Here is a 20,483-nt window from a genome sequence, read left to right on the forward strand (position 1 = left end):
GCTTACTTACATTGTTCTTAAATTAAATTGTGTGAAAATGAAAGCACACAGCAAACGTGGAGGGGGGCAGCATACACCTAACGTCTACAATGTCCCACTTTCTTTACTAAATAAGATAAACAAACGCGTCATTATTGTTTTGAATCCTTTGCAACATTATTCTTACACAGAAGCATGCTTATTTAAGGTTTCTTTCCTCAGCAACTCACACTGGCTCACAGTAGGCTACCTGACCATTTCCTAATGCTAATATAAAACCTACACTTTTTCTGCCCTCGCGGTTTCGCTCAGTTCGCTTCACAGATTGATAAGATCTTTTAGTTTGAAAATCTAAATCTGCTTGCGTAGCTTCCGGAATGTCGCCGTTGAAACAGTAGCCGAATCGCAAGTATATACTACTCTACTATTAAAGTAACAAGGCAATAAATACTATTGCATTCTAACATTTCTATGTGGTAAAACAAAGCAAAACAAACATTTAATTTAATGTGGCCGCATACGTAAATGCCGCATAAAAACTACGTAGGAATAGCTGTGTCACGTGAAACAAAATCTCGTCGTTGTTACCTGGCAACGACACTAGCATTGACGAACTCCCTTACAAACTGAGAGGGGCAATTTTGCTAAAACTTCAAACCATGGATTAAGCATTCAGAAGCTTTCGGAGTTTGGTTTCTTTTCGAGACATAACGGTATGAAACCAGATATTCTGTAGCTTGACTGTGCGCCGAAAGTGAGCCAGCGAACTGATGCACTGCACTTTAATCTACACAGGCAAGGCTAGTGTTAGCTATTAGCTGATGGTTTACTCTGCCCGTGGCCATTCCTTTGCCACAACCTGGTACTGCTGCTTTCCAGGCATAAGTCTGATTTTAAACAAAACGAAAAAAGCTAGTGGTTTGATGTGCTAACGATGTTTCAGCGCAAAAACAGCTACTAATTTAGCAGGGATGTCAGCACTGGGTCAGTTCAGCGACTCTAAATACTACCCAATAACCTCTAGCTGGACACTGAACCAGTGAATGTAAAAGGTTTCGTGGGTTTACCAACGGTAGGCTGTTCAAATAGAAATTTAGTTTGATAGTATTTGATATTAAGGCATATTTCTTGCTGGATAAAACAGCAAAAAGGCGAGATTATCCTGAATAACCATGTATATCAAAGCCGCTCGTTATGGTTACTTTTAATTATTGTTATTTTTTTATTTAGTCTCAAGATCTATGCTTGATAAGCAATACAATTGTGTTTACTCTTTAAAGACGCATTCCTTTACAATTATTTATCCCTACATTTGGATGTCTTTGCTTTCTTGCTGCCAGTATTTTAGTTCCAGCAGAAAGATGCCACATGGTTCAGATGATGTCCGCAAGAAGTTTATTCTGACCACAACTGGAAACTTCTATGGATTAAAGCCATCATCATCACTGACTGACAGCCCAGAGCTCAATAACTTCTTAGATGATGGAAATGAATTTGTCTTATCTGTCAGCAGACATGACAATGACCTTCGCTTATCAAATAAGGTAAGTTTTCTTTAAAAAAAAAAAAGTTATTAAAAGGGTCACATTACACATCGATAGTTGTTGAACTGATGCAGTGTTTAAATCTATAACATCTTTCAATCTAATCCATATTTAAAAATGAATTATCAATAAATATATTAATGCAATTAATATTTATATCTCTAAATATCAACTTAACAAAGAAATTGATTTGGGTTTGTTTTTTTTTATACATGATTCACTTTCTCCAACTTATCTGGGTGTTCATCAAAGAGGCAGCAGAAGTAGAGATGTTAGACATCCCTCTCTAGATGGTTTGATTAGTCTGCCTGTCAGTGTCCTGCTCCACTCTCCCCTCACTTGTGAACAACATCCGATATACTTGAACTTCTCCACTTGAGGCAGAAACTAATTTCCAACCTAGGGTGGGCACCTTTTTCTGGCTCTGAACTGTGGTCTCTCACACAGAGGTGCTAATTGGAGGGGCAAATAACAAAATGTTATTTGACGTTCTGTACAGTTACCTTCCATGTGTTGACTTGACGGTTTAGTGCCTTTTTAATAAAAAACAACAACAACTCCATCCTTTGACACAGATTGAAGCTGTGGGGGAGACTAGAGAGAATGTGCTGGTGTTCTTCAAGCTGCGTCCCACAGTGATCACAGAAGATAACCTTCATCACAGCCTTCTGGTTTCATCCATGCTGGAGTCTCCCATTAACACCCTCTATCAGGCTGTCAGACAGGTTTTCGCACCTGTACTGCTAAAGGTGAGTCTGTCCCTGTGCATTGAGAGGTTCCAGATATGTTACATGAAAAATCATTATCTGTAGTTAGACTAAGAAAGAAAGTGTTTTTTTTTTCTTTTTGTTTTTTTTTAACTTTCCTTTTGTTCTCTCAAGGATGAGCGTTGGCGTTCTGCATTTGACCCTAAACTGGCTGGCCTCCTGAGTGAGCTGGAGCTGGGTCTGGGTTCAGTAGTTCGCCAGTCTGGGACACAACCTTCTGCCAAGAAGGGTTGCACAGAGGAAGATGTCTTGGGTATGCGCACATATTGTTTGCAGAGTATATTTTAGCAGAAAGGGTGTTAATGAATGGTTATGGTAGTTTTTTAAATTGTTGGATTTTGGAGCGATGTAATCATATGCATAATGAGTGGTAAAACGTCTTGCGAGTATGTGTATATCATTTTGTATATCACTGATTACGTTATGACTTTTAGACATTGTACATCATATTTCTTACACTCTGCAGGCATCCTGACTCCCAGCGATGAGTTCCAGTACTGGGCAGATCTCTCAGAGTCTGCAGAGAAGAGTAGTTTGAGAGAAAGATCTCAACATTTCACTGAGCACTTCAAACCAATACAAAAGGTATGAATGCATGTATCAAGACTTACTCATTTAAAAAATGAATACAAATAAAAATGAATACATTTATATGATGCTAAATATAGTTTTTGTACAAAGGGGGGAAGGTAATTAAACTATGAGATGAGAACTGTATTCTGTTACTGTACTAAGCAATAATTCTATAAATAAGCTGGTAAAGCAATGTTATTTACAATATGACAAATTTAGACATTTAAAATCTTTAAAGCTTAGCACTATATAAGTGCTGTTTTCAACAGTAATTTGTTACTATTACATAGCTGTTAACACACCGAGAGGAAACTAAAAATGATCACTGATCTCTTTGTGTTGCCACCAGGAATACGATGGTCTCGATAGCCTGTCTATGTCTGATGTTATGGATCTGGTGGAACAGAGCAGGGACGCTCTGGATGACATTTGGAGGCAGACTGATTACGACCCTTACCCAGAGACACGCATGGTCCGCCTCATGGATGTCATCGGTAGGACTCTCAGACACACACAAACCAAAAAGGGGAAATGAGAGAAAATATTTGCCAATGACAGTACTTACTTACTCCTTATATTACAAAGTAATAATTGGCCATATTTTGGGAACTGAAACAAATGTCCTTTTTTGTACTTGCTACGCACTGCAATTACGTACTTTATGCTAAAAATAAAATGCTTACATGCTTTAGATTGCAGTGACGTACTATCGAGGTCTCTGGGTTTTGGATAATATGTTGCCAAATATACCTGTTATGTGCCTGTGAAATCTTTTTTAAATTGTTGGGTTTTTTTTAATATGCATATGCATGTAGCAACTGTATTCTTAATCTTCTTTTTGCATTTCTTTATATCTACCTGTACAAGGCGGGGCCCTGGGGAGATTTGTCCAGAGGAAGCTGAGTGGTCTTAAAATCTTTGAGGAACCATTTGTATTAGTGAGAGAGAACCTGAGAACGGGTTTTGCCATCTGTGAACAGTGGGTTGTAGCCTGTGAGCATTTAACTGGACAGGTATGGGAAGCTTCAGAAAATGAGAAAAAATAACAGTGCATTTGGAAAATATTCACAGGGCTTCACTTGTTCTACATTTTGTCACGTTACACATTTTTAATAAATCAGCTAAAATTTCACAGAAACCTTTTTCACTTTGTCATTATGGGGTGTTGTCTGTGAAATCTTCTGGTGAAAACTGAACTTAATCAAGTTTAAAATAATGATGTAACGTGACAAAAAATGGAACAAGTGAAGCGCTGTGAATACTCTCCAAATGTACTGTATGGTGTAAGAAATATATTTTCTTCAAGCTGGAAATAGTGTGTAAAATTTGACAGATACTGTTTCTTCATTTTGTGAATTAAAAGCCAGATGAAGATGATTTGTGTTCAGTCCCGGAAACCTGTTAAATTATTTTTGTTATTTTTTCCTCAGGTGTGGAAGAGACATGCCCCCCACCCCTGGAAGGGAAACAAACACTCCCCGGAAACCCTGCAGTGCCTCGCAAACAGATTGAATGAAGTAAACTGTGGCTCTGTTCCAGAACACTTCTTGTTTACTTTAACGAGAACAGGCAGAATTTTTGTTTTGTTTTGCTTGTTCTTGCACAACCTCTTTGTTGTTTGCTTTGAATACAGCGATTAAATGAAACTTACAGACACACTTTTAATAATCAGTTTCCTTCTTGCTACTTTTTTAGACGTCACATTTAGGTGGAATTTTCCCTCGCATGTTTTCTACTGAAGAACAGAACACAAAAAAGTGTAATATAAGACCAGTAAAAGAGATTGGCCCTTAAAATAAATAGATAAATAGAAAAAAATTGTTTTGGAGCTCTTGTTAAAATACATTCAGGCCTAAGTTTTGTCATTTCATAAGTTGTCAGTCTCTTATAAAGAAGACCTGTTATTAAATAGAGTATTTGATTATTTTTGTTTTTAATTTCAGAAAGGTTTTATTAATTGAAACACATGTAGCCACTATTTCCTCTTCTTTTTTTCTGACAACTATATTTTATCTGCCCTGTTTTCCATGGATGGAACATGGATGTTTGTTACTCTACACTAAGAAGTCACAAGTCATATTGTTGACTCTTGTGAGAATGGATATTGGACACTGATGTGCACACTGTACACTTTTCTGTTTATGTTTTCCAGGTTGTGACTCTACGTGTGGTTCATGAGAAGCTGCTGTGTTTGCTACCAGGAGCGAAGCAACAGGCTCTGACTGTAGAGCGTGTTTTCGAACCATTCTCTGGGCTCAACCCTCTGCATTACAACCCTTATACAGAGGTTCGATATAAAGAACTTCACGTGTCTGTGTATCTTGTTTCTGTCATCTATATGCAACTGTTGTGGATTGTGGTAGACCGAGTGGTAGCAGTTCAAGTGAATCATTGGTATTTATCACTTCTGAAGAATCACAGTTTAAACTACATTTACCACTGAATAGGCTCTGTGTGGCAGAGACGTGCTACCAGATGGCTGGGAAAGTACAGCTGAACTGGTGATAGAAACCAAATTCCAGGAAGATATTTAGTGTGTTCAGAACCAAAGAAGGAAGATAAAGACACTAGGTGGTGGAATGAGGAAGCACAGGAAAGTATTCAAAGAAAGAGGTTGTCCAACAAAAGTCAAGTCAAGTGGCTTTATTGTCATTCCAGCCATGTGCAGTGGTACAATACACAGTGAAACGAGACAACGTTCCTCCAAGACCCTGGTGCTACATATGACATATAACAGACAATCAACAGAGGATTACATAAAGTGCAATGTGCATAAATTGAAAAAACAAAACAAAAAAACAAACAAAGACAGTCCAACACCCAACAGAACAGGATGATACAGACACAAAACAGTGCAGACACAACAGTGCAATAGAAATGTGCAAAAGATTAAGTATTGTGCAAAAAGTCACTTGGTTCATGAAGGTGTGCGTGTGTGTATGAGATTCTGCAGATAAGTGATTGGTAGTGATGTGTATGAAGGTATGTGTGTGTGTGTGTGTGTCAGTCCAGTCACTGAGTGTTCAGGAGTCTGACGACCTGGCGGAAGAAACGGTTTCGCAGTCTGGCAGTGAGGGCCTGAATGCTACGGTACCTGTTGCCAAAAGGCAGCAGGGTGAAAAGTGTATGTGACGGGTGTGTGGGGTCCTCCACAATGCCGGTGGCGTTGCAGATGCAGCGGTTACGATAAGTGTCTGTGATGGAGGGAAGAGAGGCTCCAATGATCTTTTCAGCTGTTCTCACTATCCGTTGTAGGGTAGTGCGATCCAATTTTGTGCAGTTATCATACTAGACAGTGATGCAGCTGCTCAGGACGCTCTCAATAGTCCCTCTGTAGAAGGTGGTGAGAATGGATGGTGGGAGATGGGCTTTTCTCAGCTTCCACAGGAAGTAGAGATCCTAGAAAAATTGGGATTGTCAAGAAGAAGAAGAATAGTAGACAGGTAAATGAAAAAGCTTATAGTGAATTGTATGTAAGGCTGGGTGCTAAGGAAGATTAGATTGGCTTGAAAGGATGTGCAGCAGGTTAGGATGGTTAAAGATGGAGCTGTGAATGTATTTAAAAGTGACAGGAGTGTGTTAAGAAGATGAAAAGAGTACTTTGAGAAGCTGATCAATGAAGGAAATTACAGTGACAGGAATAGATAGAGAAGGAATGATCATCATCAGTGATCATGAAGTGCAGAGGATTAATAATAGCAATCAGTGCTTACTCTGATTTTTTTGTGCTTTTATAGCCTCTTTGGAGAGCAGCAGTGGCTCAGTTTGAGCGTCTAATGGCTCCATCAGAGCAGGAGGTTGCTGGCAGACTGAAGAGCTATATAGCTGATGTACAGGACAACCCACAACAGGTAGTGAAACATCACACTTCAGCTCAGATTGTGAAATATTGTGTGGGTGTGTGCTGATGAGTTAACTTACTGGATTTGCCTGAGTGTGTATTTATTTCCCAGCTATTACAGGTATTTCTGAAACATAAGGAGCTTATAAGACGTCCCACCATCCGCAAAGAACTGCAGTCAGAGAGAGAGACCCTACTGGCGAGATTACTAGACGACAACAAGGGTACATAGTACACACACACACATACATACATACATACATACATATTTTTCTCAGTTTTTGACTTTACAGTGATTTGTCTAAACACTGGAGGATAATACAAACACCTTGAATAAATCCTGTTTATGCATGCTGTATATTTATGTGACAGTGAATGCTGAATTAATGTTGTTTTAACAATGTTATTGTCCATAACAGCTGATTTTATTGTGTAAGGCTGGGAGAAAGAAATTTAGAAATGATTTTGTTTGAATAGAGCAATAAAATTCTATAGATGTTAGAGTGAATGTCCTGAGAGCAGTATGGTGAGTGTCTAGGAATGCTGGTATTAGTTCAGTGTTATATGTTAAATAATATGTCTAATATGTCTTCTCTCTTTTGGGAAACTAGGTGGTAATAAATTGTCACTTCTGATTTCTGACCCCCCCTCTTCTTCTCTTTTGGTTTTCTCAGGTCTGAAAACTGACTTTGAGACACGCTGCCATGGAAGTCCTGGTGACAAGTCTGGCCCTCTTATTGGCCGAAACCTCCCTGAGGTGGTCAACAAAATAGTTTGGGTGCGGCAGCTCCTACACAAGGTGACTGGTTCATTTACAGCTGCCAGAATGGCGATGTAGAGTATGGCACCAACATGTGAGCACACCTCTCCTAACCCTACCTTACTGGCCAAATAGCACCAAACCCAGGCTTCTCCACAGCAACCCAGACTGTCAGTGGCAGCTCATAGATTTACCTGACATTAAAAAAAACTCTCAGTCAACTTTATTGTTATGACACGACATTAATGTCAAAAATTATTGCTACTGGAACTTTTATGGCCCTACACTGTAAATGCCAACAAAATGTAAGATTTACATGAGGTACTGTGTTTAAGCTGGTGATGTACCACTTACTTTTGCTTTAATGATGAACAATTTCTTGTTCATTTACTTTTCTGCATTCATAGTTCAATCAAAATTTTCAACCTCGCTGGATGAAATGCTGCCTCCACTGTTTTTTTTACAGATTACTGTAGACACTTACTGCTATATCTACCTCCTGGCCTCCTCCTTACATACTGATGACAATGAAAAGCAATGTGAAGCAGCATTTTCAAATTTGGATTAATTGCTCCATAAGACCTGCCACTGATTTTCAGTCTAATTTTGTGTAATGAGGCATATTTCGGCTGTTTCTTCCTGTTCCCCTTTTGACAGCCACCCTTTCACTGAAACCGTTTCTGATGAGCCTTCAGAAGTCATTTGGGTCATTTGATAGTCCAGATGCATATCTCAGTTCCTGTGTCAGCTCTTTGCTGGATTTTTTCGTATTTGTTAAAGACAAGGCTTTCAGATACTGTTGATGTGCTGTAGATAATTTTAGGCCTCAACTTCTTGAATTTCCTAAAATATTCAAGTCCTCAAATTGCCCAGTTTCCTCAAAATGCCCAAAGATAGCAAATAAAGTTTTTTCCCATATGTAGACACAATGCTGGCTTATATATTTAGTTAGGTGCCTTTTTTATGCTGGAATAAGTCATAGGTCAGTGTTAGGAGCTTAAAAACATAAAAAAAAAAACTGAAAATGGTCAGGTACAAGGAGTGGACTGAAAATGAGTGAAAAAGCAGCTAATCTTTAAAGAAAAACTTTGGAAAAACTTCAGAAAGTCTGAAGAACAATTGCTCAAGACCACTTTAAAACATTTTGAGACAGTCTCATTCTTGAAAGCAAGATATAAATAAATGTAGAGTGCTCAAGACTTTTGTACAGTGCTATAAAACAACTGTTACATTTGCAGTTTTTTTTTGTTTCTAATATGTCAAATACAAAATAATTTCTGTGACAGTCAAAAGAAAATGTATTTTATTTTCATGTCTTTCATTCTTACAATAGGTGGAAGACTCTGTCCGCCTAGCTGAGGCTCTGCTTTCAGATCTCTCTGGGTTCAAAGGGTTCCTGCATTTCTGTGATGACCTGCTGGAGATTCTGAGGGCCTATGAACAAGAGCAGTTTGAGGACTGGTCAAGAGATATACTTTCTGAGCTGACTGACCCAAAGTCAGGGATCAGGTCTGTAATATTTTGACCTTAGGTTACAAAATCCTAGAAATGAAAGTGTAAAGAAGAACTTCAGTTGAAGCATCACAGAAGAGTATGTTGGTCATTAATATACAAGTTTGAAAGAGGCATGCAATTCTACAATGTTATTAAATCCTTTTGCAATTGTATGCTGTTTTTTTGTATTTTTTATTTAATCATTTAAAATACCCAGAGTGGAACGAATATTGGCTTGAATGGATGTTACATTTTGCACTTCTCTATTCTCACACCCTGTATAGTCTTCAGGCCAGTAACCGTGTGATGGAGCTGGACCATGATGATGGCAGACTCAAGATTCAGTACTCAGACAGACTAGTCAGTCTGCTCAGGGAGGTCAGGCAGCTCTCTGCCCTGGGCTTTTCCATCCCAGCCAAGATACAACTGGCTGCTAATACTGCAGATAAATTCTACAGACAAGCCATTGTCCTAAAACAGGTGAGAGCGGAAGCTAAGACATGCAATATTTTTTCTTTCCTAATTTATTTATATACATTCAGTTGCCACTTCAGTTGTTACGTGCAGGAAGTCCTGAGTTACATCCTGGGTTTGCCCATTGCCCAAAAAAGGTGCTCTGTTGGATTGAGATCTGGTAATCGTGGAGGCCATTTGAGTACAGTTTATAAAGTGCCTAATCACAACAGCAGTTGCCTCAAGGCACTTTATGTTGTAAGGTAAAAAACCCCCACAACAATCAGGTCAGGTGACCCCAAATGAGCAAGCACTTTGGTGACAGTGGGAAGGAAGAATTCCCTTTTAATAGGAAAAAACCTCCGGCAGAACCGGCTATGGCATTTAAATGATGATCAGTATTTAATATGGAGCCTAAGTGTGGCAAGAACATATCCTTCAGACCATCACACCACTACACCAGCACCACCGGCCTGAACCACTGATATAAAGCAGGATAGAGCCATGTTTTCATGTTGTTTACACCAAATACTGACTCTGTCATCTGGATGTTGCAGCAGAAATTGAGATTCATCAGACCAGGGAATGCTTTTTCTAATCTTCTATTGTCCAGACTTGTTGAACCCATGAGAATTTTAGTTTCAATTTCCTGCTACTACCTGACAGGAATGGCATGCAGAATGCTCTTCTGTTAGTAAAGCCCAATATAGCAATAAGGTTTGGTGTGATTTGTGTTCAGAGATACTCTTCTGCATACCTTGGTGGTAACAAATAGTTATTTGAGTTCCTGTTGCCTTCCTGAATTAGTCTGACAAGGTCTTTTTAGTTTGCTTGCTGGTGTTTTCTCTCTTTTAGACCAGTCTCTGTAAACCCTAGAGATGGTTGTGAAGGAAAATCCCAGCAGATCAGCAGTTTCTGAAACGCTCAGATTCAGACTTAGACTAAATTCATTGAGTTGGTGCCATGTGATTGGCTGATTAGATATTTTTGTTAAAGAGCAGTTGAGCATGTATTCCTAACATAGTAGCCAGGGTATATCTGTGTATATCTTTATGAATATCTATTGCTTTTTTTATGCTCGTACTGTTACATATTACCGTTTTCATAGGTTGCTCATTTCTACAACACCATTGACCAGCAGATGATTCCCTCTCAGAGACCTATGATGTTAAATCTTGCCCTGGCCTTTGAGCATGTCATTAAGGTACAGCACACATTTGAAAGTATTGTTTTATAATACTAATTGTATTTATTCTCTTTTCTATGTGTAATGTTATAAGAGTCAAAGTTGATGAGTTGCCAGTACCTTATATATATATATATATATATATATATATATATATATATATATATATATATATATATATATATATATATATATATATATGGTGAACTTTGTTCACCTTGAAAATTTGCCTGCCATCAATTTTGTGTCTTGACGTGGAGATAATCGGTCTGCTTGTCTTTGTAAGAATCCTCGTTCTCAGTCAAAGAAAACAGGAAGTAAGCTGCAGATCACCTGGGACAACCCCAAAGAGTTAGAAGTCTACATTGGCAAGCTGCAGGCTGCTGCTGAAAAACTCTCCACCGAAAACAGGAAGTTACGAAAATGGCACACTGACTTCATTGAGAAGGTGCTAGCAGAGACACAGTATTTAAATTTTTGGCCTTTAGTACAGTTCTTTGCAACAACACTTCCCCACTCAAATTGGAATAAGCAGCAAAAGTCTTACTATTCTCTTTGTTCTTCTCCGTATCTGTGGGTACATTTTTTAGGTCGTGACACTGATGAATGTTGACCTACTGAGACATCAGCAGCGATGGAAGGATGGTCTTCAGGAGCTTCGTGCTGGTTTTGCCACTCTGGAGGCTCAGGTATTGACTGGAGATGTCTTGGATGGAATGTGTCGCAGATGTTTTGCCTAATAGGATTTTTATTTTGTGCATAAAATATTTTTTTACAAATAGTTGCGTTGATTTGGCTATAATAGTAAATAAAAAAAATTAAAATACGGAAGTAAATATGTCTCCATGTTTTCAGCATGAAAACATTCTTATTTCAGGATAAATCATTCTGGATAAATAGTTAAAATATTTTTTGTATAGGAAATAAAAAGTGTGTGTGTGTGCGTTTGTGTCTGTAGGGCTTCAGGTCTGATGACATGCGGGCATGGCGTCAGCACTGGAACCATCAGCTGTACAAAGCTCTTGAACACCAGTATCAGACTGGGCTGGAAGCACTGAACAAGAACTTGCCAGAAATACACATTGATCTCACTTTCAAGTCAGTGCCCAAAATTTCACTTGTCCAGGTTTTGCTTTCTCTCTCTGCCCTCTAACTCTTGTCATCATTTTTCCCTTCTCTGCATTTTCTCTGCATCTGCATTTTCAACTTCTCTTGTCAATAACAGCAACTACTGACTTTTCCCCACACCTCTCACTTCTCACCCTTGGTCATATCAACAGTTTTCTCTAACTCTCTATCACTTCCTCTTTCTTCTAAAAGGGTATCATCGATTAATGTGGATTTAAGAGTAAACCGTGGAATCGTTTTAATCCTGTTCTTGTTAACAGGCAGGGCCGCTTACAGTTCTCGCCACCATTTGAGGAGGTGCGTGCACGCTATTTTAGAGAAATGAAGCGTTTCATCTCGATCCCAAACCAGTTCCGAGGGGTCAGCACCCAGGGGGAGGAGCTCATCTTCAACATCATGATTGACAGGAATGCGTCTGGGTTCCTCACGATTTTCAGCAAGGCTGAGGACCTCTTTAGTCGCCTGGAAGCTATACAACACAAGTTCAAGGTGTTTTGACTTTTATAATTACTCTGAGAGTGATTTGTTATTAACTTTCCTTTAAGAGAGCCTCTGTATAGTGTTTTATGTACAAAAAAGAAAATTTGCATGTTGTGTAACTCTTTGACACCTGGACCGGATTTGAGGCTGGTCAAATTCGGACTCGAGATTTAATAACTTCCGATCAGTTATTTGGCTCAGCACTTAAATCTTTAGTATTATCATCATCATGGTTCTGACTTGATTTTAGTTTCTTTCAGCAGCGTACCATTTTATATATGTACGTATATTTAAAATAATGAAACACTTGTCACAAGTTTCTCACTGAAGCACTGCACTGAGGAATAACTGTATTGCTGTCTTTGAAAGAATGAAACCTGGATCAGTCATTGTTCTCTTTTTTTTTTTTTTTGTATTGAAGCGCTGTTGTTTCACTGCTGTGTTCCCCTGCATACTACCATGACAGAACAGTTTATTGTCTTTTCCCTTTAGTCTGCGATCATGCATGTATAAATTGCAGGGGGAAGCCCTCCGCCCGCACCAGACTTCTCTTTTATCTCATCTTCTCTTTACTTCTCTTTTTATTTAGTCATCTATGTCTTGATGGATGATATCGTTACTGTCACCTTTAAAAATAGGAAATATGCACTGCACCCCGCCTCACTGTGATCCTGTGTGCGTGTGTGTGTGTGCGTGAGTGCAGGAGTGGGTGGTGTTGGGACAGACTGATTTAGAGAAGTTGATCGAGAAGCATTTGAGTTCTGTGCAGGACTGGGAAAGAAATTTCAAAGCCCTGAAAGCCAAGGGAAAAGAGTCAGAACGTTTACCCAGGTACACATCACGTATTAACTAATGTAATTAAACCTGGTGAAATGAAAATGATATTTATGCTTACACATAAGGACAGTAAACATTGCAAAAAGTGTATAGACTGTATTGTTATATACTGTTTATATAACTAGGTCATTCACAGATTGTTTTGATATCTTAAGTGATTTTGTTTGTTACAAGTTAATTGTTAATCGAGTCCTCTGAAGTGTTTTTCTCTGTAACAGCTTGGGAAGGTTTGTTTAATCATACCAGCAAAGATCACACATCAAATTCATAACTTTTAGAAAATGATGCACTCCAGAAAAGCCCAAGGCATTATGTTCTGTTCTCTACTAAGAATTTGTCTCACTGTCTGAGTCAGTGACCTGCTTTATCCATTTATAGTTTTACTTATTATATTTCTTTATTGGGTACAGTTTGTGCAGTTAAAAGTGAACTTACACCACAAATGTAACACTTAACAACTGCATTTCTGTCACTGGCCTCCGTTCTTTGTCAGTCAGGAGAAAGTGGACTGTATCACCGTCAACTGTGAGCCTGTAAAAGCCGCCATAGATGACCTGATTCAGAGGCTGTTTGACATGCTGCTCCTCTCACTTAGGAAATCTATACAAGGTAAACACAGACACCTTGATTTTCCTTGTTTTTTCCAGTATGTAATGTTTGTGGCAGAACGAAAACACTCTAGCCAAGCCCCCACTTTGTTTCTCTCTTTGCATCAATAAATGCTTTTATATAAAAGACATTAAGTGTATCTCACCAATGAAAAAACATTGTTTTATTTCTCTTTCTCAATTTTGTGTCTGTGTTTTGAAAATTTGTTTTCCATTTCTTCAGCTCTAAGATATCCCCTTTGCTCTCACTTTCCCTTTCCTTTTCTGTTTTCCTTTTTTGAAAGTATATTCTCTTCCTTCTTGCTTGCAGGCCACACACAAGCAATAGAAACTTTTGTGACAGAATCAATGGACGCCTTGTCCACTCGACCAGAGAGTATGGAGGAAATTGGTGCGGCTAGTGCCAAATATAACCAGATACTTGCCCGCAAACCTGAAGTAAGACACAAGCACTCCTAAACCCAGCTCGTTAGGGTTTTTTGTAAATTTCTTCCTTCCTTGTTTGTGGGTAATTTTAGAATTCAAGGTTAACTTTCATACACCTAGTAAAACATTTTGCTCCCTGTCAAAGAAATAAAAGCTTTGTCTTCCTTAATGCATTTTACAGTATGTCTCGTCATATTTCTGATTGATTTATAGCATTGGTCCTATAAGTCCACAAGGAACCGTCTAAAATTTAACCATGTCATTTGAAACAAACTGTGCTTCATGTCTATACACAGATTCTACCTCAGTTCCAATTTGCTGAGGAGAAGAACCGCTTGCTACGTGCGGTGGCTGGAGCTGGGCTGGACTCTCTCTCTTCACTCAGGGCCAAGTGGGACAAGCTGGAGCTTGTCATGGAGAGCCACCAGCTAATGGTCAAAGACCAGGTGACATATACTCATACAGACACACTTAGATCAGCTTATTGCTCCAACTGGTTTTTCAGATCCTATTTTCCTCAGAATGACTCCTTCTTTTTCATGCATGGTACTCTCTTAGGTGGAGGTGATGCGAAGTTATGCAGCCAGTCGTATCGATGTTTACAGGGCAGATCTGGAGCGGTTTAAGGCACGCTGGGACCAGCTAAAACCTAAAGATGAGATGCTTGAGACTGGTGATCATGCTGCCCTGCTTGTATGTCTTCAGACAATCAGGGACAAACAGCAAGAGTTTGAGGAGCTAGAGCTTGTGCGCACTAAGCTGCTGTACGTTTATTTTCATTCAGGTTTATTCACTAAGAGATTTAGAATGTTTAAAGTATTTGGGATTTTTATTTCCTTTATCGTGTGCCACATGAAAAACTTGTACAAGATCATTTTCAGTTATGACTCTGGTGTGAAGAGATCGCATTTAGTTCAATTACGGCCAAAAGTCTGACTCTCCTGTGCTCTCCTCAGTGAAGACTGTGCCTATTTCAATCTGGAGACTCCGTCTTTCTCTGTGGCCGAAGAGACAAAAAGAGACATGGAGGAATGCAGCCAAATGTGGGGTCTGTATGAGGAGTGGCACCAAGGGTTCTCAGAGAAGGCCCAGGAAGACTGGATATCATTCAGGTAGAGGGGGGTCATGTTTAGGGCTCATATCTAAACTTTTACGTAGAGTACTGATTATGTTTTTAATCAGTACTATGTGTTTAGTCATGTAATTGTGTGTGTTTTTTCTTTTAATTTACAGGAGTAAAACATATGTATTTGAGGAGTTTTTGTTTACTTGGCAAGAAAGACTAAGAAAACTAGAGCAACCCACTGTGATGTCTGTTAAACTACAAGGGGAAGTCGACAAATACAAGGTATATACTAGTACAGTTCAAGTAATAATATGTCGCTGCCTTCTTTTCGTATTCAATTCAAGTCTTCTTATCTGAAATATGTGTGTATGCTTTGGCTGAGTCAGATATCCAGAAAACTTATTCTGGTTCTTGTTGGAGTTTACTCAGAAAATGTCACAGCAATTAGCTGCTACATTTTCATATACAGTTTGTTTAAGTGGAAACATGACTTAAAAATGTACACAGTTCCATCCTTTCTCCTCGTTTCTCCTTTTTGAGGCAGGGTACACCCTGGACAGGTCGCCAGTCTGTTGCAGGACTAACACATAGACACAGACAACCATTCCCACTCACATTCACACCTATGGGCAGTTTAGAGTTTCCATTTAACCTATCCCCACTAACTGCATGTCTTTGGACTGTGGGAGAAAGCCAGAATACCCGGAGAGAACCCACGCAAATGAGGGGTGAACATGCAAACTCCACACAGAAAGCCCCGGCCTGATGGTGGAATTGAAATCAGGGAACAGTAAGTGCTGCCCTGTCGTACCACCATGCCACCCCCGAGCGGGAATCCCAGCAAAGGTGGGATGTTCCCTCGGGGGCTGTGACGTCTCATTTGAATCTACACGGCTGTGAGGGAAATCTTTAATCTGACTTTATAAGTGATCTAATTACAAATCTTGTTTTGTTTTCTTGTTTTTTGTTTTTGTTTCCTTTTCTTTTTCGTCTCAATATCTAGAACATGATTCCAGTGCTGAAGTATGTACGTGGGGACCACCTGTCTCAGGACCACTGGTTGGACATGTTCCGTTTACTAGGCCTCCCAAGAGGGATGACTTTAGAGAGACTTACCTTTAGTGATCTTCTTGCTGTGGCAAATACCATCATAGAGAAAGCAATGGAGCTCAAGGTCTGTACAAACACACTTTTGAAATTGTATATAAATGTCTTTTTTAGCACCCTAATCTTTAGGGAATCAGAACTCAGTAATTTTCAGTAATGGCATGATAAAGATCGTAACTGATATCTATAAAGCTGCTTTGGCCTGCATTTGTATATTTGGATTGGCCCGAGTTTCGCCTTAATCATGTGTCGTGCAACATGTAGTATACATGGGGTAACGAGAAGCGATTAACACCTCACGACCAGCTCCCGATCAAGAAAATCGCAAGAAAATCAAACCTGTTTGAAATCCTGAGGGTATTAAAGCAACCTCTCACACGGTGCACGCACAAACACAGAAATGGAAGTGAAAAAGTCAGTACATCACGACTCGAAGCTGAGAAATGTTAGTCTTCCAGGTTTTTTAGAAAAAGTTGGCATGTTGGCAGATTTCAGTGATGTGTTGGAAATGTAATGAGGCAAACGGGCGGTCCAGACGCAAAACCCAATATGACTGATGCAGAGGCGTGTGTTTTTTGTGTGTGCATGTGGTGCACATTGATATAGGATCTGAACAGTCGTGCTCAGGCGGAGGTGACGATCAGAGAAGCTCTGAGGGAGCTGGATTTGTGGGGAGCTGCAGCTACCTTCACCCTCACTGAGTACACAGACAGCAGTGGGCGCACTCTCACCCTCATCAAGGACTGGAAGGATATTGTCAACCAGGTAGATGTGGAGCACACATAAAAAAAAGACATCAAGTCAGCTGTTGTGTACAAATATAAAATGCAGATTTGGTTCACAATGCCACACTGAATCTCTGAAGTTTGACTAGGAAAGTAAATTGAGTTTTTTTTTAATTGGTTAGAGTTGACCATAAATCATTTTATGAAAAATAGTCACATCTCCTGGATGGACCTTGCACCCCTCCCTGGTTGTCTGGTTCTCTTTTATGGCCCTCAAAAATCATGTTGTATATGGTGACCCAGAATTGAAAGCAGGTTGTCTGCTATTCAGAAGGTCCATGTTTCGATCCTCAGTTCCTGCAACGCTAAATTTAAGTGCCTTTAGGCAAGATCCTGAATCATCAGTACCATTTGATGCCTCCATCTAGGTTTGCAGGTGTTACATTAAAAATGCGAGTGTAAAAAGGTACTGTATAAATTGCAGTTCATTTATTGTGAACTAAACTAGGAGAAGGTTGAACACAGAGATCTAATGTAGTTAGATCAGGTGCAGTTAGCCTATAAGAAATTGCTGGGCAGCACAGTGCTTGAGATAGTTCAGAGAAATAAGCTAGAAATTAGCTACTTACTTATAGTAAAAAGAATACAAATCGAGATTAAAACCCCTGAAATGTATCCACTTGTTGAAATTCACTAAAGAAGCACTTGTTTGCTAAGATGGAAATGATGGCCAAATAGGAAACTTTAGACATTTTGAACATTCAAGTGGCTAATGAGATTTTTCTGTTTAATGACTCCAGAGGGACAAACAGGCAAATCTTGGCACTTGCATCCCTTTTTGAGAAACAGCTTCAGTTATCTGCTGCGCTCATTCATCCTCATCTTGCTTTACATTTGTCCTGCTGTAGTTAATCTTTTGCCTGTCTAGATTGGATTGTTTTAGATGTTCTATATTGTTGACTATTGAATCTGCGATGGCCTCTAGATATAATTGAGCTTCATTATATCCTTGGATAGGGTGGCACAAGATTGCTGCTTCTTTCCTCTAGTTTAATTTATCAGAGGAAATTGAATAAGAAAAAGAGCCACAAAGGGATTTGCTGCAATTATACACTTTTTTTGTACTAAAGTATTGCTTTTAGTGATTTTAGGCTAACGTGGTTTAAGATACTTCTTGAACACAAATGTATCTGAACATGAGCCCTGAATATACCACATATGGACAAAAGTACAAGACTGCCTACACATACAGTACAGGAGCTTCTCAGCTATGGAAACCTCATCTCAGCAAACTCAGTTTTTGTGCTGATCTTAATGCCAGAGGCGGTCTGGTCGACTTACTGAGTCAACAGAGTGAGGGCGACTTTTACGAACTATGCACCTCAGCACTTGGCACTCTGACACTTTGTGGCTGAGTTTCAGTGGTTTCTGGAAACTTCCACTTTGTAGTAATGCCACTTATTGTGAAATATTTACAAGGGTAGAAATTTCACAAGCTGACTTGTTGCATCAGTGCCACACTTGAATCCAATGAACTCTTTAGAACAGGGGTCTCAAACCAAAATGGGCTGTGGGCCACTGCTGGCACTGTCATCTCATTGGAGGTCCACTTTAGTGTTCAAGTAATACAAAAACAAACAAACAAACAAACAAACACAAAAACACCCACAAATATTTCCAGAAATATAGTGTTTTGCTAGTTTTCTTTAAATGTCAAATATTGTATAACAAGACAAATCTGCAAATGTGAACGTAATTTTTTTTCCTCACTCTTAACTGAGGCCTTTCAACTGCTACTACTTTGAACTATCAAATAAACAAATTGTTACTGTCTTTCTGATCAAACGCGTGGCAGCACTTCTACTCTAATTTTGTTTGTATTTAACAAAATAAAAATGCAGACGTAAGTGTACACATTAGTTTTTGACTTCTAGTGAAAATTTTTTCTTTACAAATAACTCTCTCACTGAACCAACACAGCCAATCCCTCAACATGTTTGTACTCTCTGCTCATATTGTTTTCATATTAAATCATTTTTTGCTTTTTAAAGAACTTATTTCAACATTGCATTCAGCAACAAACAAATCATGCCTACAAAAAAAGTTCAATATGTAATTGCATTACATTTCTTCACGTCAAGTAGGAGTGACGTGGGCCACAAGTGGCCCCCGGGCCGAAAGTTTGAGACCCCTGCTTTAGAATGACCCATACATAAGGTTTGTAGAGGCTTACCAAGATAGAACCCATTGTGTCTGATTGTGAAACAGTGTTATTGTTTTTTAAAAAAATTTTTATATATAATTAGTACTTGCTTCTTTAAATGTTGCTGTCCATATTTACATGCAAATGTTGTTTCAGTACATCAGTGAAATGTTATGTCAGGCAGTTCAAATAAAAGAGCATACTTGACTCAATTGTTAGGGAGACATAGTTGACACTAAATGCCTAAATGACATCTTATGTATTAGGTATTACGTTTTCACCATTTCTCTGTCTATCTAGGTGGGAGATAATCGCTGTCTGCTGCAGTCGCTCAAAGATTCCCCTTATTACCGCAGCTTCCAGGACAAGGTCAGGTCAAGGTCTTTAAATCTATGAATAAACTTTAAGTGCTTAATTTTTTTTATGTATGGAAAAAGTACTTTTCACATACCTTTCTCAGCTTGTATTGGTACATGCAGTTTTTAAAAAACAAATTTGGTTCATTTATATATTAACATTTAATCCCTGATGAAGAAACTGTGACAAAGGTTTGAGTATTTACTCCACGTATATCCAGGTCAGTCTGTGGGAAGTTCGTCTGTCCGACTTGGATGAGTATCTGCTCAGTCTGAATGCCATCCAGAGGCGCTGGGTTTATTTGGAGCCCATTTTTGGACGAGGAGCATTGCCCCGAGAGGAAGCTCGCTTCAAACGAGTTGATGAAGACTTCAGGTACAGTGTGTGCAGCTCTGTGTAATAACACAAATGAAGCGTTTGCCCATTTAGGCACAATGGTGGCTAACACTGATACTTCACAGCAAGAACGTTCCTGATTTGGACCTTTCCTTCTGGTATTTGAATGTGCGCACTCACTACGAGTGCATGAGTTTTCTTTGGGTAGTCTAGCTTCCTCTGACAGTTGAAAGACCTCCATGTTTGCAATGTATAGAATAAAACACTATTTGACTGTGTGGTTAAATGTGGCTTGTAGTCTGACGCACTTTGAGTGTTCAGTAAGATTAGAAAACCACTATATACTACATGTGATAATATACCATAAACTACATGTGGCTTCTCTTTTGCTGACAAATAGAAACTGGCATAACTGAACATCTTCTCGCTCCGTGTCTTAGGTCTATAATGTCAGACATCCAGAGAGACAACAGAGTTGTTTCTCTGAGTTCGAGGGCTGGCATCAGAAACTCCCTCGTCACCATACTGGACCAACTACAGCGCTGCCAAAAGTCACTCAATGAGTTCCTGGAGGTGAATACGCACGTGTGAGAAGACATTTGCTTTCTTTCAC

At 39.2% G+C, this 20,483-nt stretch overlaps 1 protein-coding gene across 5 annotated transcripts in view; it reads left to right on the forward strand.

The window, feature by feature from the left end:
* The first annotated feature begins 357 nt into the window (after positions 1-357).
* dync2h1 (dynein cytoplasmic 2 heavy chain 1) overlaps positions 358-20,483 on the forward strand; it is a 203,464-nt gene continuing 183,338 nt past the window's right edge. For 3 of the 5 annotated variants that reach the window (XM_085245676.1, XM_085245680.1, XM_085245679.1), the window contains exons 1-31: positions 483-692; positions 1,320-1,523; positions 2,099-2,272; positions 2,405-2,543; positions 2,757-2,875; positions 3,213-3,357; positions 3,731-3,876; positions 4,294-4,380; positions 5,016-5,150; positions 6,601-6,714; positions 6,817-6,928; positions 7,379-7,503; positions 8,798-8,973; positions 9,243-9,438; positions 10,520-10,615; positions 10,884-11,045; positions 11,188-11,286; positions 11,556-11,695; positions 11,986-12,214; positions 12,909-13,036; positions 13,536-13,651; positions 13,961-14,088; positions 14,373-14,522; positions 14,635-14,840; positions 15,033-15,188; positions 15,310-15,424; positions 16,146-16,316; positions 16,856-17,014; positions 19,478-19,546; positions 19,755-19,909; positions 20,311-20,443. In XM_085245676.1, the coding sequence (XP_085101802.1) occupies positions 1,341-1,523; positions 2,099-2,272; positions 2,405-2,543; positions 2,757-2,875; positions 3,213-3,357; positions 3,731-3,876; positions 4,294-4,380; positions 5,016-5,150; positions 6,601-6,714; positions 6,817-6,928; positions 7,379-7,503; positions 8,798-8,973; positions 9,243-9,438; positions 10,520-10,615; positions 10,884-11,045; positions 11,188-11,286; positions 11,556-11,695; positions 11,986-12,214; positions 12,909-13,036; positions 13,536-13,651; positions 13,961-14,088; positions 14,373-14,522; positions 14,635-14,840; positions 15,033-15,188; positions 15,310-15,424; positions 16,146-16,316; positions 16,856-17,014; positions 19,478-19,546; positions 19,755-19,909; positions 20,311-20,443 (4,263 nt within the window). In that variant the 5' untranslated portion in view covers positions 483-692; positions 1,320-1,340. Of the gene's footprint in view, positions 389-481; positions 775-1,319; positions 1,524-2,098; positions 2,273-2,404; positions 2,544-2,756; positions 2,876-3,212; positions 3,358-3,730; positions 3,877-4,293; positions 4,381-5,015; positions 5,151-6,600; positions 6,715-6,816; positions 6,929-7,378; positions 7,504-8,797; positions 8,974-9,242; positions 9,439-10,519; positions 10,616-10,883; positions 11,046-11,187; positions 11,287-11,555; positions 11,696-11,985; positions 12,215-12,908; positions 13,037-13,535; positions 13,652-13,960; positions 14,089-14,372; positions 14,523-14,634; positions 14,841-15,032; positions 15,189-15,309; positions 15,425-16,145; positions 16,317-16,855; positions 17,015-19,477; positions 19,547-19,754; positions 19,910-20,310; positions 20,444-20,483 lie in introns of those variants that run through there. The other 2 variants (XM_085245678.1, XM_085245677.1) reach the window with 2 other exon arrangements.

Source organism: Mchenga conophoros, linkage group LG14 (assembly GCF_057382185.1).
Source record: "Mchenga conophoros isolate Kocher_MC1m ecotype Shallow Benthic linkage group LG14, M_conophoros_male_GT1.1, whole genome shotgun sequence".
In the NCBI taxonomy this organism is placed as follows: Eukaryota; Metazoa; Chordata; class Actinopteri; order Cichliformes; family Cichlidae; genus Mchenga; species Mchenga conophoros.